Genomic DNA, 27,207 nt, shown 5'->3' on the forward strand with positions numbered 1-27,207 from the left:
GGGGCAAAAAATAAAATAAAAGTATTTGATGGCAGTGAGTTGATTTTGTCCAACAGTTGCCACATAAGGCAAGATGCTATCTTCTTTCTAATGGCTCTAATGAAGATAAGTGCACTACAGAAGGTAAGATTATTGTCATGGAACGTTCTGAAGTAACTGTCTGTCAGGTAATGACAATGCTACCTGGCTTATTCTACTTTAAAAAGAGGGATCAGACACCCAAACTACCCTCTTGTCTTGGTTACCATCCATCTTTTTTGTATCAAAACCAATTCATAACCCCTCCTTTTACTATCACAGTATCTATGAGCTGCCCAATAAGTTTATACACGAAATAGCCCTGACTAAAGGACCTTTACATTTATTGCTATTCAAACTGCACTGCACGGGTCTCCGTTTTCATCATGGAATGTCATTCCTGGTGTAACACTTGGCGGTGTCCGAGACTGCCTGGTGGTGACGATGTCATCGCTAAGGGAGGTCAGCTGGGTTGCCATGGTGTCATCATGGCCGTCGAGTTCCTGGACTTTCTGGCCCCTGAAGAGTGAAAACAAGATGGCAAAGATGAGTACTTGGGATATAACATCAGTACAGTTTAGGTACTATTTATTACAATGAAAGATTGTAACTGGTGATGAGATGACAAAGGTAGACAGCAGACTGCAGCATTGCTGTATATGTGGTGCACTTCTTTAGCATTTGTAAAAGTGACATCAGAGAAAGACATTAGGTCTTTGAGAACAGTGCAAACATGCAACTTGCAAGGCGTCCTGAAGTAGAGTTACCTCTTGAGACAAAGTGCAAGCTGTGATCAGAGTGATAGCAACAGTCCACATCATAACATAGCTACCTTTTTTCTATAATAAATGACACTCTGCAGCATTGAACAAAAACAGTGATGCTGTTAGTACAGTATCTGATACACGTCGGGGCAAAACAAAGCTATAAAAAATCATTAAAATTGTCCTAAATGAAAGAGAAAATGATTGCATTAGGTCAAGTTAGTCATGTTAAAATAAACAACACAAAACTAACACTTCCATAACTAATCATTGAAGATTAGATACAAGTTGACTAATCTGTTGAACCACAAGAAATCTCCATGATACATGTACTTACTTGATACTGTGAGTAGATATGAATGAAGAGGCAATACACCACACATGCAAAAGAAAGTAGTAGTCACCAATTAGCAAATCAACTCAAAGGCAAGGAAAAGCCATTGTTAACAAAAGCCACACCAACCAAACCAAAAATCATTTTACTTCATAATACCTAAAATGTTAGATAGAGTTAAAAAATTAACAAGTAATATCATGATTAGTTCAAGTAACATTAGTATAAAATTATTGTGGTACTTGCAAGATTAATGTAACTATTACAATCGCTCAATGATGCTATTCAGTTGTTTGAAATTCCGACCTCCAATAAAACCTACTTTTTCTTGAAGAAAATGTTTTTAAGAGACTTCTTCAGGCCCTTCTTCTTGGGAGATACAGAAGGAGGAGCAGCTTCTTCTGGAGTAGCGGGTTTCCTCTTCTTCTCCTTTCTCTCTTTGGGGATGGGAATCTTTTCTACTGTGGGCTGTTCCTCGCTCCAAACACCTGCAGGTGTGCACAAGATAAGTTGACATTCTTGACAGTGGCTGGGATTTGTTTATGTCCACCATCCTATCTATCCCCTGCTATCAATGCTACAAACCATTCATTTCTGTATATTTACATATATTTGTATTTCAAGCATTAAAATCCAGTTATATTGAAATCTGGCACATGTCAGCCTACTAATCTGACAGTTGTTGACACAAAAATAAACTGTATTACTCACCCGTGAGTTTCTGAGGTACTGGTTCCTGGTTGCCTGATTTGTGTGTGTGTTTCTTCCCTGATGAAAACCTGACCGACACGTCTCCATTAGGAGTGGAGCGTTTTGTCCCGCCAGAGGAGGGAGGAGTCTGTCTGTGTCTCTGTCTAGGCTGGACAGGCTGCACATTTTCCTGGGTCAAGCTCTTGGCAAGAGCCATTGCTAGCTGCTGCTTACTAGGCGAGGGCTCAGAGACCCCGTCTGGAGCGTTTCTTATCATTGTTCTTCCGTCGCGAACATCAAAGGCACTGACGGCATGCCTGGTCTGGTTTGAGTGGGGACGGTTCACGGCGACCATGTTGGCAGGCATTGTATTGTTCAACTCTGCCTTGGAGGACTTTTTGGTTCTGGACGGTGCATGAGTGAGAAGTGAGGGCTGGTACTGAGGAGGGTCCATGAGAGGCTCGTCGATGTCATCCCTGTCCCGGATCAACCACGGCATGCTGCGATGGTGAGTAGGGATGTAGTCCTGACTGCTGCCCTCGGAGGGAGCGTAATAGGTGTTATACTGGTCCCTGTAGGACTCATCACTATCATACTTGGGGACACCAGGGTCCAGCATGTGTTCGTACTGACGCCGGTGTCTGGGTTTTGGTCTGGGCGGAAGGTTCCTGACAGTTCTAGGTGGAGGGACGGGAGAGCTGGACCTGTAGTTGTGAAACTGTTCGTCTCTACTGTATCTCCTCTGGTCGTACTCGTCGTCATACGGCGACCGCTTGTGCTGTCTTCTGTCGTCCTCAGGGAACCTGGGTCTGTGCTCGTCCTCTCTGTCCTTTGCTGCACGTCTTCTCTGCCGGGCAGCTGCTTTGGCAAACCTGGGGACAGAAAGCAGAACCATGTGTTATGTTGTAGGCTAGAAAATTTCTTTCTAAATCAATTTGAGATTAGATGTTTTGACTGCAGCCCTTTTGGCTATATCGGGAAGCAAGAAACAACTATCTGTGTTGTGGAAGATGATATGAAATTTTTACCACCTTATGAGAGCTGTAGATATTGTAGAATGTTCACCTTTCCTCTTCTAGTTAAAAAACAGATGCAAGTATTCTTTTATAATAGGCTACCTTCGGGTGGTTGAGGGAGAAGGTACTCTTGGCCCCTTGTCCTCAGAGTGCACCCCACTGTCCCTTGTTGTAGTACTGCCACTGTTGAAGGTGACATCATAGCTGCTGCCACTGTTGAAGGAGACATCAATCAACAACCATGAATGATCTATACATCTCAAGTTCCTTACATGACTTAATGACAATACATCATATACCATTGCAAAGCCCTCGTCCCTCCTTTCCATTTGAGTTAACACTGGATTACAGCCTTAGATTCAAAATCTATCTTTGTGCTTCAGTGACATCACAATTCAGTGTTATGACAGTTTGGACCCTGACTAAAAGGAGACTGGTCAGGATCCATAATACAAAATACTGTAAATGGCTTAGAGTTCACAGGAATCTAATCTTGCAGTAGGGAGAAAATAGAGTGTTTGCTGTGGGGGTAGGCAAGCATTTTTGCAGTGGTTTCAAATTCAAGTTCATGGTGAAGAAGCCACTGCAAAAACTGTGAACATTAAACCACTAAATGTCAACATTTGCAGTACAAGTCTCACCTTCTGCTGGGAGAGGGCTCCTCCCCTGCTGCCACCCGTGCAGCTGTCTCCATGGAGATGTTGTACTGGTCCAGGAACCTCTGCAGCTTCTCCAGCGAGCTCTCCAGGTAGTAGTGGTCAGGGTGGTCTGCTCTGGTGTGCTTCAGCAGTTTCTAAGGAACAACAGGGCAAACAGGACAATTCATGTAAGGCTGTAAGTAAGGGACCTGTAAATACATAGTGACTAGCATGGATGCCAGACTGTTTCCAGGACTTACACACTCTAACTCCTCGGCTCTAGGGCAAACATGCCCCCAAGGAAATTGTACAACAGGCCCCCCTGAGTTAGACTGATACGATAGATACTATAGAGATCAAAGGTTTTGGATCCAGGCTACAAAGTGACAGGATAGGAAATAATTAGCAGACTAGGAAAGATTCAAATGGAATCAGCACCCACCTGGAAGAAGATGACATATTGTGGTATCCTCTGCACAGGAGCCAGGAGGATGGAGGCCACATCACCTGCTCCTTTGTCCATCCTCGACATGCAGTTCTGAGGGAGACAAGTTAGATAAGTTACATTTACAATCAATATCATATTTTACAAAGCAGTTTGCCAATCTTTACATGATGCAAAAACCATATACTTTTCTATTTAAAACCATGACTTTTTGTTTTCCATCTTTTTACTTAACTTTACTGGAACACTGTGAATGTCTTTGCCCATACCTTCATGAACTTTCGGAATCTGCCTGAGTGTCTCCTGTTCTGGTTCAGTGTTGTCATGGCATCTGGGAAGTCTTTCACATACTCCACATACAGGTCCAGGAAATTTTTCTGGGAAACAACAACATGATGTGTCATCATAGAACTTCTTGGGGTAGCAGATCAACTGCAGGATACTCAAACAACATACCTTTAAAGTTTATTTATTCCTTCATTCAGACTCTTTTAGTGCCTAGTGGCACATAGACATATGGCAGCAAGAACCTTGCTGTTTCAGTAGCAGCATGTATTTTTACAGGGAGAGGTAGCTAGCCCCTCCCCTGTCTAAAGTTAGACTAAACCAACAAAATGACTGTAACAAAATAAAAAAGCTCATCAACATATTTTTCTACAGTGACTTTGTAACTATTCTGTATTCAATCATTCAAAGCCTTAATTTCAGCATGATATACCCTACCTACACTTTTTTTAACACTGGTGCCAACAGCCATACGAAAACTTACTTTTATCAAAGTTTCAGCATCAAATACATACGTGCAACCATGGCTGCTGGCACCTTGACCTTTGCTTACCTGGTCTGTTAGCTGCCCACAGATGTCCCCTATCACCCCCTGCCAGGCCCTGTTGTCCTTCCTCCCCTGCATCTTCCTCAGCAGACTGCTGTGGTTCATGTGTAGTCTCTGTAGTACTGCCGGGAACATTGCACTGCACAATAACAATGCACAAATTAACTACTGCCTGTACATCGCTAATGTACACACAGTAGTAACTTTGGTCTTTGTCAAGACATTGGGTTAATATTTTCAAGCTACAGAATATCTTTAAAACGTTTCTGCAATGTTTGGAACTAGAATCTATTCAACAGCACCTGAGTTGACATACAGAGACATTGAAGCTAACCCACTGTTGCCCCTATTCTGGGACCTGGGCCTTAACCCACTATGGCCACTTGTAATGTACATGTGTACTATCATATAATTTACAAGATATACCTTCCTCTTCATATCATGAATGTAGCACAAGATGGACAGCTAACATAAATTTCTGTTCCTACCTGATTTCTCTACTGGACACCAGGTCAGCTTGTCTCAGTGGTTCCACCACCTTCTCCTGCAGGGCTGCCAGGTACGACACATACTGACTCTCACTCTCCACAAAGTCTTGGGTTATAACACCTCGTAAGCCTGGGTTAAACATGGAGAAAGGGAAGACAAATTGGCGTCAATCTTTTGTCCTGTAAAGAAAAAAGTGGACCATTCAATTACACTTTACATACACATTGTTAGCAGAAACTGAAACCAGTACTGAAACCTTAAAATTAAATACAATGTATTTTTGCCTACGATTCAGTATGCAACAGATTATAATAAAATTGGCAACAGATCTAAAGCAAGAGAAATACAAAAAGACCACAGCACTTTTACTGTAAAAACAGGTTGGTTACAGGAATGTTTTGTAACTAAAATCATAATCTTCTGACCTTCTGCACTGTTGTTGTTCCTGTGGTTTTTCTTGGGTGTCGCTCGTAGGGACTTGCTCACCTGAAACACACAAGACAAACAATGCTTCAGAAGGTGGCAGTGCGTGCTGTTAACACCTGGAAATACAGGTCAAGTGGACCTGCTCAGGTACGTGCATGGTGTAAAGAGAAGTATATAGCTGCCACGTACCACACATATAACACACAATATATCTGTCTGTATCTGTATAGCCAGTATAACCGCCTTTCGGCATAACACCAGCTTCTACTACACAGATTATGGACACAAGGTGCTTCTTGCTAAAGCATATTACTTGGGCATACTGCCAACTTACAAGAAGCTATAATGTGTGTGTGAAGGAAATTCTAATAGCTGAGTGGGGTTGACTTGCCTGAAGGCAATCTTTCTTAAGTTTCATTTTGGCATTTTAGATATTATATTTTCATAAAAAGTTGCTCAAAATCATATACATGTAAGACCATCATGATCAAACATATCAACAACTGACATCTGACACCTGCACACAACAGTAGGATGAGCCCCAGATAAACACCTCTGACAAAACAAACAGGGTAACCTAACACTGTACAGGTGACCAACATGTCACACTCCAGTGGAGCTACTGAACATCCACGCTGTTGTGGACATACAAAGTGTCCTTTTTCATTATCACCCAGGCTTCCTCAGTTAAACATAGGGGGTGTACAGGGGGGCTTTGGTAACCAAGACAACCTTTGACTCCATCAGTAGGGAAGCTAAAGCAGCAGCCAGAACAGCCCTTGAAGGGTTATTTACTTTTCATTAAACCCTGGTTAAACAGGCAGGGGGAGAAGATGCATGTTTCAATAGGTCAGGACAATTTCAGGCAGATGTATTTTTGTTTGGTTTTAGCAAAGGGGTATAAGTAGCACCAGTTAATCAATATAATTCTGCAAGTTATGTCTAGACTACAACCTACTTTTTACTGCATAAAAAGTTTATCAGTTTACATGACTTTGTCAAGCAATTGAGAAAGTATTTCCCTTTTACCTGGATTAAAATCATACAGGCCCAAAGCACCAATGCCCAGTGATTTTCATGGTTGTAATATACAAACAGAAATGTATTCAGACCAACAGGTGCATTTCCTTTAAGCCTAAGTGGACATTGTCAGATAAAGTTTTCTTACTGCTGATTTCTAATTGGGAAAACCCATCTTCTACCCAATTGTGTATCCATCTTGCCCCAAGCTACTGTCCCTCTCCAACATAAGTACCTTGTTGTCTTCACTCCTCCACTTTCAACTTATTTGTAGCTAAATGCTTTCACACTAAGACAAATCTTCAATGTACCATCACATTACAATTTCAAAGGGGACAGATTATCAACTTCTAAGCACAGATTGAGGCAGAATGACCATTCCCCAGAGTCTTGACTCTAAGCTGGAGTCCACTGGAAGGCTTTACTTCAGGTAAGAATCTGACAGCTTTGCCCAGGGCATATCTGGTTGCTACCTGTTTCCACACAGTTAATTGTACAGAAGGCCCATCAGTGGTCCCTGATGGGATTTAGCAAATTGGATATCATGTGGCAGCCTGGGGCACCTGACTGCTGCTGATGGAGTCCACTGTCTGAAATAGGTTTGCAACAAATTCTACTGCATTTGTTTCAGGGGAAATAGCTTCTAACAGGAGCAAATAACCTCTTAGCAACATGTTTTGATTTCAGCTAGCATCTTCTGTTACAGAGACCTGGATGAAGCTGTGTAGTACCTTGTACTGAGCTCAGGAGGTTTTTTTTGTATCACTGGAATGCCAAGGTTGTAGGAAACTTGTAATGCACTCGTGACAGATGTGGCAAATCAATTAAAAGCATCTAATATATTAAAAACTTACACTTCAATACGTTAATAGTTTGATGTATGTCTACAATTTCACACCTTTTTGCTCACAACTATAATACATCCTGCTAAGGAAAGAGACATTGAAGAATGTACCAATGTCAGATGCACAAGCTGGCATGCTAAACAGATATCTGTCTTGCTGTTCAAAAGAAAACAGGTTCATCATGAATACCTCCATCCGTTTATTTGATGTGATGAAAAATGATTCCTCGTCCTCCTCGCTGGATGCGCCGCTGCCGGCCTCCAGACACTGTTGCCGTAGCGACAGGCTGAGGCGGAGACTACGCTGGGCCGCACGTGTCAGGGAATCATCCGAGTCCACCGCATTGTCCAGATCATCTACAAATAGGTTGCATATTGGCAATTAGCTGTGCTGAATCTTTACAAGAGGCAATTTGTCCTGATGTTATGAGTTTTGATAAGATATGGAAACAATAGCTAGCAAAAACAATTTTCTATGGAAATTGATATCAAGCCAAGTGTTTGGGTCAGTGGGCACACAAATCCAAGCAAACAAGGATAAATGTGAAACGTAGACAGCAATTTCATCTTCATCACATTTTGCACGAAACTGCTGACGTAAGAAGAAAGATCTGGCTTGCTTCACCTGTAAAATCTACCTGTCATTGCATTGTGCATGTTTTCTGCATACAGGGTTTATGTCAATTTTGCATGCTGTGATATGCAATGAACAATGACACTGAAAATAATACAAACCTTATAACCTAAAAAAAAAGTTAACTGAAATAATACTTTTGATAGATTTTCCACGTTAGCAAATGAATACCATTCAAGTTGAATTTCAAAAGCATTCAACCACTGTGTGACACTATATCATATGGAATTCATTCAACTTCTTCCAAACTTGTGCAGAGAATTAAACACTTTTCCATGCTATCCATCTTGTCTACAGAGAATGGCTTTAATAACAGCCTTTCTTGCTTAACAAGCGTGATTGACTGAAAAAAAACTGAGCATACATGTGGGTAACATAAAAACTACATAGATGATAAATTTCAAAACAAAGGAAAACTCCTTATAGTCTTTGGAAATAGGCCACGGTTATGAATTTTTAAAGATTTAAAGTTTGACCTAGATACCAACACGCTTTACATCTATATTCACCTGTGACCCTTACCTCACCTACAAGCAAACGTAATATATCTCTATGACAGTTTAGGGTTAATTGACCTGTTCTTCTACTCTCACAATCAGAAAAAAATGTGTAGTCTTATCGTCACTACCTGGAGCGGCAAGACTAGCCAGGTAAGGATGGAGCAGGGGGGAGACAGGATGGGTGTCATCGTGTTCATCCTCTGCTCCACTGTCAGGATCACTGGGCTGGTTACTATGGCGATGAGAATGCTCTGAAGACTTGGATGGAGTCTGTAGATGGTCCTTTTTGCTGAAGGACAAATACAAATATGCAAACATTATGTATGACTGGCAACCAAGATACTTTCAAATCTAAAGTAAGAACACCTTACTTCTGATAATGTAATAATATTCCTCTTTTCCCCTTTTCCAATACATCAAAATTATATTTTGTGTTTCGACATTGTCAATACTGATGCTGATAGTGTAGTACTAGATTGTAAGTCTGTTTGTTGCTGTACGTTCAGTACAAGTCTGAATAAAATTGGAAGTTGCTACCTTAACAACTTTTTCAATGCAAAATTGGTAACATGTGTCTACAATGTATTTCTAACAGACTAATAAAAATGTTAGCCTACTTGAGGTTATTGGAAGTCTCCTTGAGCCTGACAATCTCGTCCCTGATGCCGTCCCTGTCTGTCAGCAGGCTGTCCACCTTCTGCTGCAGGGCCTGCTGGCTATCATTGGTCTGCTGGATCTGGGCTCGGATGAAGTCAAAATCACCCTGGATACCCACAAGGAGATTAACATCAATTTGACAATTTCATAACAATTTTTATACACTACCATTGTACACAAAGCAAAGATTATACAAAATTGTGTTGGATAATCTCTTCTAGAATTGTCTTATATCAGACTCAGATATGGTTATATGGTACAGTATGCCATAAACGGGCATAATAATAGAATTACCCCAGGTTAGTACTCAGTACGGTTCCTTTCAGATTCGCTTTTTTCTGCAAGAGGAAGTGTCAGTGACAAATCTTCCATTAAAACTTTTATAAAGAATTAATGCAACACCTAAAAAAAATGAAACCTAGTATTCACCACTCATCAACATCTCAATCTTTCATCCTCTTTGAAAAATCTATTGAGAGACAGTTTTTCCTTTGTACTTCAAACAATTGGAATAGTTCCAAAGGTGTGACCCTGACCTTGAGTGAGTGGAACATCTCGCTGAGCTCCAGCACCTGCTGCCTGAACTCACTCTTGCTGTTGTCCAGCCGCTCCTCAATCTGTTTGTCATCTATCTGGATGCGGCCCAACTCCTGCATGGCCCCTTCAAACCCTGTCTTCATGTCGGACACCAGGGACTGCAGCTGTAATAGTCAAGAGGAAAATATGAGTCAAAATCAGAGAACTTTTTGTCAGAAATCTTGTGGCAAAAATGCATCTGAGGGCAATGCAAAAAATGATCTCAATCTGATAGAGACTCTGTAATTAAAAATCAGATGGTGCAGCACTCCAACTGGTTAGACTTGGCGTCAGTAGAGTGCTAGCACAATGCAAGAGCCACAACGAACCCGTATCTCAAATGTGATCCAATGGTAGTTTGGGTCTTAGGGTTAATGCAAAGCACTCTAAAACCTTAACCATGCCATAAACCACTCAAGTGTTGCCTCTATTTGTCCCTGGAGGAAGATGTCAGTTATATTGCAAGGTGTTGGTTATTCTCTATTTTGCATTATTGATGACTAGGCTTGGAAACATGTAAAAGCACTTTCCACAGTCGAGGCACCTGCCAGATACAACAGCTCCAATAGATTCTCATCATTTATCATGAGAAAATCCTGAGGTCCAACTACTGATCATGCTATACATAATATATAATGCAGAAAGCCATAAATCTAAGGCCAGTATGGTCTCCTCGATAGCCAGACAATTCATCATAGACAGAAATGATTTTGTTCTCATGGTTGTATGATAAGAAGTATCGATTTTGCTTTCTTTGTCTGACCACTTCATATTTGTTTGACCACTTCATTATGTGTTTGACCACTTCATATTATCCTGAAGGGTCGATCAGATAACTGAACTGAAAAAATGATATCATTTGCATAAGGTACAACACTTTCGACCCAACTAGGAAAACATATTGTCTAAAGTCTATAAATGTGTCTTGGGAACTAGATCTATGTCCATTAGCTAGGTACAATTTGTTTCCAATAATCATGAAGAGCATCATGATGGAATCTACTAGTGATTTCCATGTAAGATCTAAGACACCCAAGACTATCCTCAACAAAAGCACTGGAGCATACCCAAGTGGAGAATATACCTTTCTAACAATGAAAATGATACTACCGGGCAAAGACAGACTGCATAAAGGATGATGTCCCCTGATATCAGGTTTCCCAGTCTTATCTGTCCCTTTGTGTACCATGTTTGGTGAACAAGCTGTCCACCCTTTGTATGACTATGCTTGCTTGACAACATTATAGAAAGGACATGTGCAGTACTGTCAGTTACAAGTACAGCACACTCATGTTATAAAACTCAGTTCACTAGGTTTAAAGTCAATTACATCCATGATCCATTGCCAGACAAACACATAATTTTCCAATACTACTAGTACTTGGAGTGACCTAGTTTGTGGCCCAAGGCTGCAGAATACTAGCAGCCCTTACTTGTTACTCCCAGCCTTTCATGTCATTATCTATTGCACATGCACAGGTCACTACCGGTGCTGACAGTTGTCTGACAAGTCAGATACAACAGCACATTACAGCTACACAGTAGATATGGTCTGTTATTGCAGAACCAAAACTGAGGTAATATCAAAGGACATGTACTCTGTGTCACTATTATGCTTAGTTAACTTGCATATTTTCACAGACACTCCATTGAAGGTTTGCCATTCTTAAATAATTCTATGAAATATTACATAGAAACAGTACACAGTAAAGATAGACTTTGATATTCTACCCTAAGTCCCTTAACATATCAAAGTAGCTCCTGAAATGTTCTCTTACCTTCCAGAGTGCTACACTTTTCTCCAGAAATGCCATTCTGCCTCATGACCATCCCTACAGTTAAATCAAGGGGTGCCAGGCCTTCTGACAAAGCCAACTGCTGGCACTCTGACTCTGGTGTCATCAACTGACACTTTGTAACCTCCCAGATCATCAGCCATGTCATCAGAGGATAGCAAGTGCACAGACCATTTGATAAAGGGCACACAGAATGCTCTTGTGTAGCACACACTGTCAGATGGGGCTGATAACAAACAAGGTCCCTCCTAGTCTTATGTTATGTATATAGAAGCATTAGAAGCTATTAAACATTCATCATCACCCAGTGTTACCCCAGCCAGGTTTCCTGTAGATGATAATACCTTATGGGGATTGAATGGAGTTTTGCAAATGATAGAGGAAGAAAATGGCAAAACAGACAAAGGAGGCTATGCAAAATGCTAATCTAATGTAAAGCAATGATATTCAAATGCATATTCTTTAAGAGTAATCTCTAACCAGTTTTTGTTACTCCAGTCCTGCTTTTCCAATATATGTATATAACTATTCACTTCAAAGACTATCTCACTAAATGACTTTTGAACCAGAGCTCTTTGGTTTATCTCAGTCAACACTAGAACTTTGTTGTACATTTCCAGAGAAGTAGCAGGTGTGTAACTTGTGATTCCATGAGAGTCCCAGTAGGGGTATTCCTTTCCTCTGAACACTAGCCTCTTTGTATCCAGCTGTCCAATGTACAGTCAAACCTGCCCAAGGCGACCACCCGGCGGACCGAGCAAAAACGGTCGCGATGGACAGGTGGTCGCCATGAAGAGGATTCCACTCACATGTTTCCAGGTCGAGGTTTTCAAATACAGTACGTAAATGATGAAAAAATTATGTGAATTTAGACAGCATGACCCTCACCAGGTTCAATTCTCATTGACAGAAAGATCCTACAAAAATTACATTTTCCGTTATCGATGTAATAATTGTATACCGCTACATCGTGTACAAATTTTCGTCATAATTTTGACTACAAAACGATGCTTGCCTCGATGATCTCACAGCGCCCTCCCGCATTCACACGTTACATTGAATAGTACACACACACACGCACATCATCGAAGTTTTAAGGCCTAAAACAGATCCCTAGAAAACGCCTGCTGGTCCCAGCCTTTTTTGGGGTCGCCGACCGCTGGATGAAAGGGTAAAAAATTTTTCGATCTGACAACTAAAGATGAAAACGGAACGCGTTAACGGTGTGATTTCGTCGCGCCGCGAAGCTCTGTGCCACCGCATCGAAGGGTAAGTCAGTGCAGCAGAACGCACAGCGTCCAATAAAGGTTTGTGAGATTCATGGAAATAAAAAGAAATTAGAACCCGGCCGTCTTTCCTCAGCCAATCAGGAGCGTTCATTTCTTGTGACTAAATCCACATACTGTGGCCTCCCAAGGGGTAGGGGTGTACTAAGTAACGAATAAATTGACTAAGTTGGAGACGCCCACCAGTAGGTGAAGTTCCATCAATCTGATTGGATAAAATTGTGGGCGTCTCCAACTTAGTCAATTTATTCGTTACTTAGTACACCCCCACCCCTTGGGAGGCCACCAGGGCCTGACCCAGAAAGGTGCCAGTTTTTGTTTTCTTATAATTACCAGTAACGCACAAGGCTGGTCCCATCACCACAGAGGTGCCAGATAATTTGTCACGGTCTGGCCAAGAAGGCTCTACATTTCGATTTCTTCCTCTTGTATTTCACCTCAAACACCTTAAAGTCAACAAAAATGCATGTCCTTTTTAATGTATGTATTTATATTATTTGCTTTGCAAAGACAATCGGGTTCTAAAATAGTTAGATCCCGAGATCTGGGTGTCTTAGTGGATTTGGTACTGCTCCGCCCACCCTCGGGAGTTTGTTGGCATCCCTCGGGCTTCGCCCTCGGGAACCAACAACTCCTCGGGTGGGCGGAGCAGTACCAAATCCACTAAGAAACCCAGATCTCGGGATCTAACTATTACATAAGAATTTTGATTTTCACCAATAACTTGAGTATTCGTAAATGTTCATACACAAAATCATCGAGTTTTAGAAAGGTCAGCGGTACGCCAAATCCGGGCCGCCCGAAATCCAAGATTTCTCGCCTGATGTTTTGCCCGCCGCGAAGTCATTTTTCGGCGGAATTTAGCAAGATACAGACACATTTTTGTTGAAAATACAAGAAATAGATAGTAATTTCTGTGAAATCTGACTTTTTGACGCCATGCACTACGTATTCGTTTTGAAAGTTGAGTTTAAACGGAACTGAGTTCACGTTTAACTATAAGATTACGATAGGCACAACAACATCACAAACATTTGTCTTTACAATGTTTATAGGGGGAACGTTTTATTAAAACACTTCATGGAGGAATCGATGGTATAACATTGCTATTCCACATATTTTTGATCTTATTTTTGTCCTTTAAAGTCTTGAAAACATTTCCGTGAAATCCGACAGCAAAATGATCTGATGTCACCACACGCTTGAAAATTAGGCGACCGCCATGGGCAGGGATTGTGCTCTGTGCGGTCCCAATTCGTGGCGGTCACGGTCGCGTTGGACGGGTGGTCGCCTTGGGCAGGCAGCTTAATGCTTGTGCCTATGGGGAAAATTTTCGGGACCGAGAAAAAGCGGTCGCCATGGCCAGGTGGTCGCGTTGAAAAGGTGGTCGCCTAGGCAGGTTTGACTGTATTTACCACATTTGACCCTCATGTGGTCATGCTTTAATTTCAAACACATGGACATGGCTAACACAGTAGTAACAGTGGTCATGGCTAAAAGAGGTGCAACAACATTCCCTTTACTTTGCACTATAGTGATGTAGGTAGGTATAGTGATGTTGACGAGCACTAAAACGCAATCATGCAAGCTTTAACTAGCTTTAATTACTCATGGGCAACCCTGTAGTGTAGGTGTGATTCTTTCCCATATAACTTTTATAAGCAAGTAACATCAGAGGCAACAGCAACTTGACCCTGCAGTTCCTAGTCTTATCCCAAGGAGGAGTCTGTATCATATTCTAGGGAACTCAGCGCATAGCCTTTCATGTAGAGTCAAGAGCAGCTGGTAAATGAAGCGGTTGACATCAATGATGGGAGGCTTTCTATGAAGTAATTCTGAAGGAGAAGGGCTAAGAAAAAGGCCAAGACGTAATGACATATTCTTCAAGCCTGGTAAAATGCCAGCCCTGGTTGAGTTGCCATGGCTGTCTACTATCACCCCAACCTGAGTATACAACTGTGTTTGTAGACCTTCTCAAACATCACACAAACACCTGGTCTCCTAGGTGACCACAGCCAGAATAATTAGAACCTTGGCAAGTGTTAAAAGTAAGGTTACAGCCAAGTGTATTCTGAATGGTTGGTAAATGGTCAGGATATTTTTGAAAAACAAAGAAAATGAGATTGCTATACGAAGGGTACTGAAATTTGGGAATAAATGATTGATGAGAAGTAAAATATCAAATAAAAGCTTCCTAATAAAGCATAATCATATTTTACTTCTTGCAGTCTAAAACCTCCTACAGAAATGTTTGACAGCATAGTTTATAAACAATAAACAATGCATTTCTCTTTCTGTATCAACTCCCGACTGTTGAATATTTGTGCAGACTGCAAAACACATACATGTAAATGTAATTACCATCCTTTATATTATTGCAGTTGAGACATTTCCATTGTCGGGTGGTATTTGCAGTATCCATCAACCTTCCACAGTTCACACCTATATTGATAGCCTGTTCAATTCCCCCTGCTAGATTAAAAGCCTTCTTCATAATTCTGATGGATAGGCAGAGGATGGGGGCATAAATTATAAATGAGAGCATGGCTGTGGTTTGACTTCAAGGTTACATAAAATGTAATCAATTTTTACCACAACTTACGATGGAGCTATAGCTACAAAAGCCAGTTTCCAAGCTGTGAACATTCAATTTCTAAGTGATTCCCAAGGAAGCGTGATACAATCTGGCAGGAATATTTTGAAGCAAAAAACCTCAGCATAATAAATGATGTATCATATTTCACAATGCCATATATCACGTTTCATAGGCCTGTAGCTGTTCTCAATAGCACCTGAAGTGTAATGGAACAGGAGTAATGTGGGCACTTACACTAATAAAAACCATGTCAACCTCTTCTGTGGGAGCAATAAATTTTTACTCCAGATATTGCTGCTGTGATTTTATAGCCTTCATAGCCAGCGAGTGGAGAAAGGACATAGTTTTTCCTTGACTTATAAATCAAACCCATCTCTCCTTTGCTGCTACATTTGTAGTTTTTATCATCAGTATATGGTAATGTAGACCTTTGAGGGACGTGCCTAAAATAGTTCTGACAAATGTGATTTACGGACACACATGGTAATAAATGAGTTATATTGTAAAGAAACAATAAATTTACCTCAAAGACTACAAATTTCTAATTACTGAAGAGTAACAAGACCAATGACAGGCAAAACCAGATATTGGAGATGAAATTTTGAGCTAAACTCATCTCTACATTGAGAGAAGAAATTGCATACACTGCGAGGAACAAAAGATTTTTTCATCAACAAAATAGGGCTCCACATAGAAGTGTGTATGACAACCATTTGATTCATTCATCAGAAATAGAAGCCATGCAGATCACTTATATCATGGACCAAAATCTGTCACTTTATTGTGAATGTATCATATTTTAGATGTTGTATAGTACAGACAACCTAGTTTTTTTCTGGAAACCATTCAATTTCTGAAGATGCCATATTGCCGAGACATGTCCAGTTTTTCACAACCAAACCAAACCAGCCCTGCTCTTGATGCGTCATCACCTTGGTGAACAAGGCCTACAGCTGATGACACTGTTTACTCATGGAATGCCCCTGGGATCAGTCTGGGATAGTTTGTTATCCTAAAGTAAGCTTGGCATGCTGAGATGATAATGTATAACCACACCCAACCCATATGAGGGTCTGCATGGGGGGTCCAGACAATGCTATACACTGAATTCAAAACCCCTAGGTAATGTAATAAATACACTAAAATCAAGGAAGGTAGGCAATTAGGCAAAATTATGTGAATTAGATGGTTTGCCGTACAAATTACGGGAAATAAAAATAGGCTGCCTTGGCCTTAGGAAAAAGGGCATGGAGACCCTCCCACATATATGGGGTGTTCATGAAGCCGCGTGTGGGGCACAAAGTGTACCGTAAACATTGTAGGGGATACTGTTTACTGAGTGTGACTTACCATGGAGACTACAAGATGTTGAAGCTACAGTTATCTAAATAAATTGTACCTAATTCAACTTGTTTACGGAACAGATGAAATCTTGGTGGTATCTATTCTTTGTGAAGCAGTTTCCAAGTTTTAATGGTAACTTGCAACATGTAATGAATGTTGTTTCTTCATGCATGTGTGATTTGTAAATTGCTGATCGATATAAAAGCTGAACTGTATTTATGCTAAGTAGTCATATACCTGAAGTTTAGTGGAAAATCCAGTTAGATATTTGAGAAATGGCAAACTATACAAGTCAAAAGTACACAAGCAAGTTGCATCTCTGGATTATCATACAAATCTGGATAATACAGGTCCTTTCTTTGAATTAAGTCAGTTGAATTATTCCACTCTACTGCTTCTTCAGTTGTACTGCTACTGCTAGCCAGCCAGCCAGGAGCACATGGCATATCATGTTAGTACTACCTGTATGCTTTTATGGGCATGAGCTATAAAAACAGGCACGTGAGAAAACCCACCTGGTTGATTTGCAAGGCCAGATCTTCCTGGGAGGCGGCACCTGAGGGGACACAGGCAAACAATCATGTCAAGAGGGTCAACAGGGTTTGGTCAGCATGTGTTTGAGATAAATTTTTCTCTGCAAAAGAGAGCAAGAAATGTTAATATTTTTCATCCAGACTCCCTGAAGAACAACAATGTATACGGTATCTGTCAGGGCTCGAAATACATTTTGGGAATATGTACACTGGTGCACCTAGCTTAGAAAAGTAGGTGCCAGAACGATTTTGGGGGCACAACTTAAAATGTTGAGTACAATGTCAGCAAAACCTGTCTGCAAAACTATCTTCAGAGCTTGTATCCGAAATTCTACAGCTAACTTTTTAACAAGGTTTTATCATTTTTCAGGACACTTACATGTCAATAACATGTTGTATGCTAGATTCTATTGTGCAAAATTATAATAGTACCTTTACATATGTAACAAATCAAGCTGCACTGGTGCAACCCACAGTCAAAACGTAGGTGCAATTTTGGGTGCATAAAAGAGAACATGCACCCAGTATTTTGAGACCTGTCTATTGACAGGAGTTTTAATAATTCAAGCATGCTCAAATATTGTAGTAAGGTGCACATTATTTGTACAGTACAACACCAAATTCTTTCGATAAAGAGCTTGCCATAACTTGGCGTAAGCAGTGAATAGAAATAACATATTCTTATACGAAGATTGAATAGGGGTTGACGGAATGCAAAGAATGGACTTCAGGCTTTGGTTGTAGTGAATAGATGCAAGTTGATGGTGGTGGACCTGAATGGCAATGCCTGGCGTAGTATATCAATTGTCTTGACAGGTAGTTTAAAGGTGCTGTAATTCACCTCAGAGAGGAACACCTTTCCTGTTTGTGGCTCTCAGCATGGGGCAGATATTCATACCCTCAAGGCCTATGGTTCGGATAGATGTAATCAGCCACCTTAGAGCCATAATGTGGCTTAGGGTCACTTCACATGAACCTTCTCTTTTTACTGGGCATGTTGCCATCATGGTCTTTCTTCTAGCAGCTGTTTCTTTTTTCTAAATTACATGGCAGATTTGGAATAATGCATTGACCAGGATGTACTTACACAGTAGCAATATGCTACAAACACAAACACATAACACTATTCTACCTGTTCTGTTTTCAAAACAACAGCCTGTAGTTCCTGCTAACTTAAGCTTACGTCGTGACTAATACAAATTTGATGAGCAAACTAGCCTACAGTAGAGACAAGGTTAGATTCATCTGCCAAGGCTACTGGCTGATACTATCAGATTTCTAAAAGTTGTTTACTGTCTTCTTACTAATACCTGAAAGCTGATTTACTCTCTAATGCATGCTATGATTGCATCCAGAAGAAATGTTCTCAGTTGCAGTTTGTATTTACCTTCACCCTGAGCAGGGCTTTGTGTATCCATGCTCAGCCTGGCCAGTAAGTTGTCACACTTGGTCTCAATCTCATCCAGGTCTGGGGAGGGGGGCGGTGAGTCCGACATGTTGGAGACCAGTCGGTTCTCTCCAGTCACAAATTCCCGCCACGTATGCTACCTGTAGAAAGAGACATACAAACAATAACGAATTAGCGTCTGGTTGCAAGAAGAAGGCTGTTCTATTCAGTGGGAACTGGACCTTTTGTGGGTTGGTCCCAACATTCAGTTGCTAAATGGATTGTTCCCAGAGCTTTTTGAGGCTAGTGCTAGGACAAAGCAGTGGATTAAATGAGAGGTGGATACTTAAAAGGCACTACCATTAACATCTATTTCTGTATCATACTAGTAATGAAAGAAAAACAAAATAAATTTCTAAGACATTTAAAAGATACATGGATTAACCACCTGGAATATTGAAACATGTACAACACTTATTTCATATATCACAGTCAAGTTTATCCTTGCCTACCTATTATTCAAAGATCCATTAAAAGCCTCTGTTTATGTTCTTTTTTTCAGACTGATACTATAACCAATACTTAGAGTTGACTCTGGCTAAGCATACTAAGCTTAGCTTTGGGGTATTTTACAACAGATGTAACATGTTTGATCTTGAGCAGACCCTTACAATAACACACCTTTGACACATTTCAGGTTTAGTTCTGTCCCCAGTGAACAAATTTTAACACAGGTATCAGCAATTTTAGGGTATCCTGTTTCAATCTGATCAATTTATCATTTTTAAAGCAACTTCAATGATAGCCTGCCAAGGACAAAACGACAGAATCCACCATCTATCTGGTGCAATTAAACACAAAGTCATCAATATTTCACCACTGACCATTCAATGGACAATGAGGTCAGAGCATTGCGGTTACACAAGACATGTGATTTATTTATAAATCATATTGACAAAAACATAAGTAATGTAACATGTATAGATGTTATACCATAGATTATCATAGTGACTATGTTTAGTACTAAATCTTACTGACGACCACTGCTGACTTCACAAATTTAGTGCACAGTCAAAATTCTGGACTGTCTCTGTCACAGACAAGTGAATTTCTGATGGTGATGAGATCCACCTGTCACCACTGTGACCAGTGATTCTTTTCAAATACCTTCCTTGACATGTAGATAGACAGGAGACTATTTCATCAGGAAAATCTATAAAAAGCTACTATATCATCAAAACATAGATAGGTGACAGGGTTGTAGTCAGCTGCAATTCAAAACAAAGAATACTTGAACTGATCAATACTATTACTAAGATTATACTATGAATACCCAAGGTCATGTTCACACACTAAATGACCAAGGACATGCCCTGAACAACAAATCACAAATCGGTCTGTGTTGGCACACTCAAACAAAAAGCTCTTAACTTATAAATCATTGCTTTGAAGTCAGCTTTTCTCCAGACATGTTTATTTGCCTACTTTCACTGGAGAATATAGAGGCTATATGGTTCTCATACATGTACAGCCAGCTGACTGAGATGCAGACAAAACAGTTTGAGACAGGATGTTAACGAACGTCAACAGACTTCAAATCCAATTGCCTTATAAAATCAGCATTAACAAAATTCTGAGTCAAATTCTCTAAAATGGTCGAGCACTATAAAAAAACACATTTTTCTCTTCTCTTTCAGATAATCACTAGCAATACTATTACAGTTACACTGCATCAGAAATTACTTCTCTCCAGGCAGGGCAATCCCCTACAGTCACAGGTACAGTACTTGTGTCTCTGAACAATACTTTTCTTTGAGCATGAAACCTGTTGCAGTGTACTTTTCTTTGAGCATGAAACCTGTTGCAGTGTTCAGTCAACTACTTCAGCTAGACCTCCGTGTGAGCCAAAGGAATACAACATATGACTGCTATAGATGATAGTACTATTAAAGTACTCTCCAAGCAGAGGATGGGTTCCGGCAGGTTTTTGACGTGTTTTTAGGCGTTTTTGTCGGCCTTTCTACTTTTTCATTTTTTTTTCCTCTATAAACCCAACCTCTGCCGGCAGACGGACTGATCAAAGCCTAATAAAACTAATCGCTGCAACACATTAGAAGCGTTTTATAAGTAGGTGCGAAGCGTGCCCGGCCAGGCACGGGATTCCCTCCCCCTGCGCCACAGAACTTCCGGCCTTGTCAAACCATGCAAGGACCTAATCCTTGGTCCAACGGTCGTGGCATTACTTGTCATGCTATGTTCTTTACGTAATGTTCTTACGCTTCTCGTATCCTTTGGCTAATTGCACTTACTTTCGTATGAAATAACTAAGATCATCTCAGCGTGCAGCGAAAAACATTGGGCCGGGGTTTCCATCTTTCCAATCCGCGATGCTCAACTCCGATCCAGACCGATTTTGACCGCCGTACCAGAAGACAAAGTACAGCCCGAAAATATCCATAAATCCTCTCATTTTGACTACCCACTGCGGAAAAGCAATGTTGTAGTGTGAGGAAATCGTAGAATCTCATAAAAGACTCTAAACCACCCACATGTGTATGCAAAACAATCACGGGGCGCCATGTTGGAAGATCGCTACGATGTCCGTCAGCAAATGATTTGCCTATCGTGACTGAACTCTTTTACCATAAAAGAACCATCAAAGACCGTATCACACAAAAAACTGTACTATCCTCTGGTGCCATTTGGGAATTTTCAAGTCTCTGTTAGTAGAGCTTCATCACCAATTTCGCTGTTGTTGTTGAAAACTTCTCTTCCAATCTGAACACAGCGAGCGGAGGCATGCGTTAACCGCATGTAAACGTAAGGTACATGTTCCCGTTTGTAATTCATTTAATAACGATTTCTGATATAATTCCATAATTGATACGTTTCAAGTTGATATGCAATACACATCTATTTATATGCCTTGTTCATGCACTAGTGTATTTTCTCAATTTTCTTGTGAGGTATCCAATGGAAATTTTACGTTATGATGCTATCAATGTTCATGCCGGCGTGAGATCAGCCTGTCGCATGAATAGGGCAGTCAGCGGGGGACCGGCGCGGCCCCGTGAAAGCCGCTACACTTGCCGGATGTGTGATAATCCGGCGCAATAAAATTGTTACCACTAATGATAATCTAATGGTTCTCGGTAGTGGTGTGGATCTAAACCCAAGTTTAGGTTTAGGTTCGGACTCGAGTCCAGAGGTTCAGGTTCAGGTCCGGACTTGAAAGTCCGGACCTGAACAATAATTTTGGAATATTTTTTCGTGTTACATGTAAAATTGCATATTGGCAGATATTTTACACGTAATTTGAAAACTATGTATACGGAATTATATACAGTCAGTAATTAACACAAAAGTTCAGTTATAAACACAAAAACAGCAATGTTTTAATATTTTTCTAGTGCAAATTTCACGATTTAAGGAAGGTTTAAGATGGTTTAAAACAAAAAGGAATGTATGAGTGAGAGAATTTTTTTCAAGTCCGGACTTGTTTCCAGACGTTTAGTTTTTTTTGGACTTGAACCTAAACGTTTTACAAGTCCGGAACCGGTCCGGCCGGACCGATCCGCACCACTAGTTCTCGGGGAGGAGTACTGTACTGCCACCTTTTTTCTATGGAAGTAAATAGGTTTGCCCCGCCCCGAGGTCAGTGCCTGCAGAGGTTGGGTTTATAGAGAAAAAAAAAAAATGAAAAAGTAGAAAGGCCGACAAAAACGCCTAAAAACATGTCAAAAACCTGCCGGAACCCATCCTCTGCTTGGAGAGTACTTTAATAGTACTCTCCAAGCAGAGGATGGGTTCCGGCAGGTTTTTGACGTGTTTTTAGGCGTTTTTGTCGGCCTTTCTACTTTTTCATTTTTTTTTTTGTACTCTCCAAGCAGAGGATGGGTTCCGGCAGGTTTTTGACTTGTTTTTAGGCGTTTTTTTCGGCCTTTCTACTTTTTCATTTTTTTTTTTCTCTATAAACCCAACCAGAGGATGGGTTCCGGCAGGTTTTTGACGTGTTTTTAGGCGTTTTTGTCGGCCTTTCTACTTTTTCATTTTTTTTCTCTCTATAAAACCTTTATAGAGAAAAAAAATAAATGAAAAAGTAGAAAGGCCGACAAAAACGCCTAAAAACACGTCAAAAACCTGCCGGAACCCATCCTCTGCTTGGAGAGTACTATTAAAGTATGACAGATTGCTTTCATACTGATTGTGGGCATTGGGAAGGTAATAAAAGTTGATTGCTGGGAAAAGCTTAAACACACCTGGGCAATGATAGCACAAACAAAAGGAGCAATATCACACACCTGAACACTTTCATCTCTGTTGTGACTTGTTTGAGGCAATAAATACCTTACTCAAAGGTTGTGGGAATACTGTGACAAACCGCTAACCTGTATGTATCATTGCATAGCAACGTTGAATACAGGTGTGGTTCCCTAATTTTGATTACTTAATGGCGTTCCAGAGTACCCTTTCCTAAAAGCAGGACCTTCTCCTAAATTAATTCTTGCAGACAACAAGACGCTACATGCCACAGGTGTCAAGGAACCCAAAATTGGTGTTGACAAGGTACGGAAGGGGAGGTGCAAGGGTTGGGTGCCATGGTGCACATGCCACTGCAGTGTTGGTTACAATCTACTTTCTAACCATGGATATTACATTAACAACATTTGCTATCCAGACAAAGTTCACACAGTAATTCATATCTAACAATTGTTTATCGTTCTAGCAACTTTTGCTCTAATGGGAGCATATTTTAGACCAACCTACCTTGTTATCTTTTAATATTGAATGACTTAAGTCTTGTATGAAGATCAATTAACTCAATTATGACACAAACAAAGAGGTCATAAGGCTTCCTTGCCACTCAGACTAATTACAAATACAATGCGATCTATATCTAAATTCTTGGCAGGCTGTGGTGGCCGTGTAAAGGACAAGCAGCCATAAAAACAAAATCTTATCTTTTGTGTTTTCTCTCTCCTCCCCAAAGCATACAAGATAAGGTCAGGTCTTCAACATAAAGCACAAACTAAACAACATGCACATATTTCTTTGGCATTCTTACTGAAAAAAATGCCCACAGCATATGTATAACAAGTAAAGAGGCTAAGAAAACAAATGATTTCAAAAAGTACCAATGCAAAGTACAGGCTGACCTAGATTCACCTGTTGACTTGTGTTCATTTGTACAAATGAGAATGCAATGAACACAGGAAGGCAGTGAAGTTTATTGTGATGGGTCTACCTCTCTTTCAGTATATTCACTTCAACAAAGGCAGGTGAACATAATAATACTAGCTGTTAGTCTATCAAAGCAAACTTGTGTACTGAACACAACTTTGTTTTTGTCCCAAGCCTTCTCAAGTTCTTACCATGTATCCAGATCAAAGCCTGCCAAACCCAGAAGGTGGACAAATGTGTTGCATATTTAGCTTTAGGTTGATTAGTGGAGGTTTAAGTTTCATGTTTTGGATGTATCAATTCTGAATCCACTTTTTCAGCTTTGTTGTCTTTTAAATTGTGGCATACTAGTACTCACTTTAGACACAGGCTAACTTGCATACATGATATGGACAAACAAACCTTTGAATTTCAGGATCATAACCAGGAAAGGATGGAAGAGGTTAACGTTAACTTGTTAACTTCTTCAGGGGACTTTACAGTAGCCAATTCTCAAGAAAAAGGCTGGGTCAATTTAAAAAAAATCTCTGCTGCATTTTAAGCAATCAAAAATAATCTGGGTGGTTCTGGGAGTTAACATTACAGTTTCTCCAAATCATGACTTTTTCATTAAAGATTTAAATGAAAGATTCACTCTTCTGTGATCATGTTTCTAAGTATAAGTTTAAACTTAACAAATCAATTTAAGGTAAAGTGTACTTTGGATTAGGTCAAGTCCACCCTTGCCCTATACTGTGATAAAAAGTAAATTGAAGAAGAAATCAATTTTGTATGACTGATGAATATAGAAATGATTAACTTTTGACTACTCTTTAGAACTATTAAGACGACAGTGGACTCAACGCCTGAAATCTTCGTTAGCGAAGCCAAGCCAAGAAGAAAGAACTATTAAGTTGTTGTGATACACAACTTTTGTTTTCTTAGCTGTTTACCTGCAAGTTTTCTTAGCTGTTTACCTGCAAGTTACATTGATACACACTCACTGTACGTATAATATGACTATCTGGCACCTGTTTCAGGTATTTATGAACCTACAATTTTTAGTATAAAAATGTATTGCATCTGAGACTGCTTTAGAGTAGCAACTCAAATCACGTGTAGTTAACTTCAATGTTACTTGTAATGATTGATTTTCATGTCACGTTAGGCCAAGTCAACAAGTCTTATTTTGAGGTGATGTGGGAGTGGGGCACACTTGAGAGGATCCTCAATTCTATTACTACCATTTAATCAAGTGTAACCAAATAACCCAGATCATGGAAATTCAGCACTTGTCACGGCATTCATGGCACATTACAGCAACTTCATTACAGTGATGCTGGTATGGAGAACGTTTGTCACAGGCAGCACCTTTAAACTACTTTGCCAAATCCCCAGCCCGTATTTCTTTGGTCAGGACCCGCATATAATATCTCCCCCAGTCTGGTCGGAGCATCAGATACGTGGTGGTGTTACACATACATAAACAACGAAGTCTGCTGCTATTGTTGGCTTCAACAATAAACATCCTGGCGGTCTTTTGGACGGCTGAATATTGGGTATCCAGGAAGCTGCCTGTTCAAAGCTGTCGCTTTGACCCAAAAATGTACCCGATTGTTTAAACTGACCTCATGACTCTCAATGTTGTTATTCATGGTTCTTCCTAATTTTCAGGACATCCATTGCGTGTTTTAATTGATTCTAAAATCTATCTCCGATTATTTGTGAAAAGGAGTTTCGCACAGGCCTGACATGGTGTGGATGACAAATGTTTTTCTGTGTGTGCAAAAGTTATCTGCGATGACCCATGAAAAACGGACTCAACTGGAGTGAGTCATCAACACCGAACTGCACTGCGCAAAACACTGACACGCGTCAGCCCTGTGAAACGTGAACATTTTGAATACAAGGATCATATCATAGGGAAAGGCTGTGGGGAATTATAACCATCATTTTACAGATCAGTCAGGATATGTAAACATCAGACTTTTCTGCCGAGTCCACTTCCAAACTCACCTCAACTCTATCGTGTTCCGTCAACAAACGAAGCGCAACCTCAGTCAGTCAACACTGGCGATTTTCCTCAGTAAATCCAGCCCATCGCTGTCCAAGTCCATGTTGAGGATTGTTTGTACAATAACCAACGAATGACTATTAACGACGCGGACAAAAAGTGGAGTTTCTCAGAACTAAAACGTGTCTACACTGCGCCCGAACAATGGCCGCCCCACTGTTCAATTCAACCGCCAGCCAGACGGTGTTTGCTGTGTCCACTCACTCTCCGCACACTTCTGCAACACAAACCCGACTCCCCCTCAACTTCTCGACTGGAAAAACCTCCTCTGGTCACCACACAAAGGTAATCCGGGAGAACGAAAGAAGGTGAGGTACTGGACAGCTCTCCAGAAGTGGACAAATGAACACAGAAGTCATCCGATCCTCGGTTTTGTCGTCTGACAAACCAGCCCAAAGCTGGGTCACGTGACCAACGGATCCCCCTCAGGCTAGTCAGGTAGCACGAGTAGCACGGCATCTGCAGCGCCACCTAAACACGAGCAGCGGTACTACAACATCAGAGCTCTCCACCCAAGGTTTGATTAACCTTTTTGCTCCACCAGACACATTTTGCAGCAGAATGAGTAACGTTAATAGTTATCGATCGAAAGAGAGAATTTGCCAGTTAGCTGACCAGATCAGGACTTGCCAACTCTAACGTTAACGTTATTTGCAAATCAACTAGCAATAAAAAAACTTTTGTAACTCAATATTGGTAAATTTCTAACGTTGCATCTAATTTTTGCCCTTCCTAGATTCTGGTGGAGGGTACCCCAGCCAGGCCCATGAGATGGATCACAAGTTCTATAGGTCCCACCGTCCCAGGAAGCCCAAAGGTCACCAGGGCCCAGCTCTACCTATCATGAACAAAACTACCAAAGATGTTGTGAAGATGCTAATTCAAATTTATGCTGCTCATTCCTCAGCTGTTATGACACATGTACCCAACAGGTGGCGCTATTGTTACACAGTTGAAGACACACTTGGCAAAGACAGCCTATGTAATGTCCTTGCACTCTGCAACTACACGTATTTCTCTTTTTCAGGTCCAGATACTGACCTTATCTTGTCTGCCAACTAAATGAGCATTTACGCAGATTTCGAAACAAATGGTCATTAAGGCCCAGGGTAACATTACAACTCATTTTGATTCCTTCCAAACATCAC

General features: G+C 40.6%; 1 protein-coding gene across 1 annotated transcript; it reads right to left on the reverse strand.

The window, feature by feature from the left end:
• On the reverse strand, positions 1–26,475 carry LOC136433172 (rho guanine nucleotide exchange factor 33-like). Its single transcript, XM_066425085.1, has 17 exons — positions 26,002–26,475; positions 18,826–18,986; positions 17,421–17,461; positions 9,844–10,008; positions 9,268–9,413; positions 8,779–8,939; positions 7,707–7,873; positions 5,652–5,712; positions 5,226–5,355; positions 4,744–4,876; positions 4,175–4,282; positions 3,903–3,998; positions 3,464–3,615; positions 2,925–3,035; positions 1,828–2,678; positions 1,439–1,604; positions 1–537 (listed from the first exon to the last, which is right to left on the reverse strand). The coding sequence occupies exons 2-17, from the start codon at positions 18,932–18,934 to the stop codon at positions 372–374; spliced, it is 2,763 nt and encodes a 920-aa protein (XP_066281182.1). The 5' UTR covers positions 18,935–18,986; positions 26,002–26,475; the 3' UTR covers positions 1–371.
• Between the last annotated feature and the right edge of the window lie 732 nt (positions 26,476–27,207).

Source organism: Branchiostoma lanceolatum, chromosome 4, assembly GCF_035083965.1.
Source record: "Branchiostoma lanceolatum isolate klBraLanc5 chromosome 4, klBraLanc5.hap2, whole genome shotgun sequence".
Classification (NCBI taxonomy): domain Eukaryota; kingdom Metazoa; phylum Chordata; class Leptocardii; order Amphioxiformes; family Branchiostomatidae; genus Branchiostoma; species Branchiostoma lanceolatum.

Coding starts and splice junctions, on each gene's coding strand:
- LOC136433172 (XM_066425085.1), bottom strand. CDS start 18,934: ATGTCGGACTCACCGCCCCCCTCCCCAGACCTGGATGAGATTGAGACC. Junction 5,356..5,651: donor GAACAACAACAGTGCAGAAG/GTCAGAAGATTA, acceptor TGTTTAACCCAG/GCTTACGAGGTGTTATAACC. Junction 3,999..4,174: donor GATTCCGAAAGTTCATGAAG/GTATGGGCAAAG, acceptor TGTCTCCCTCAG/AACTGCATGTCGAGGATGGA.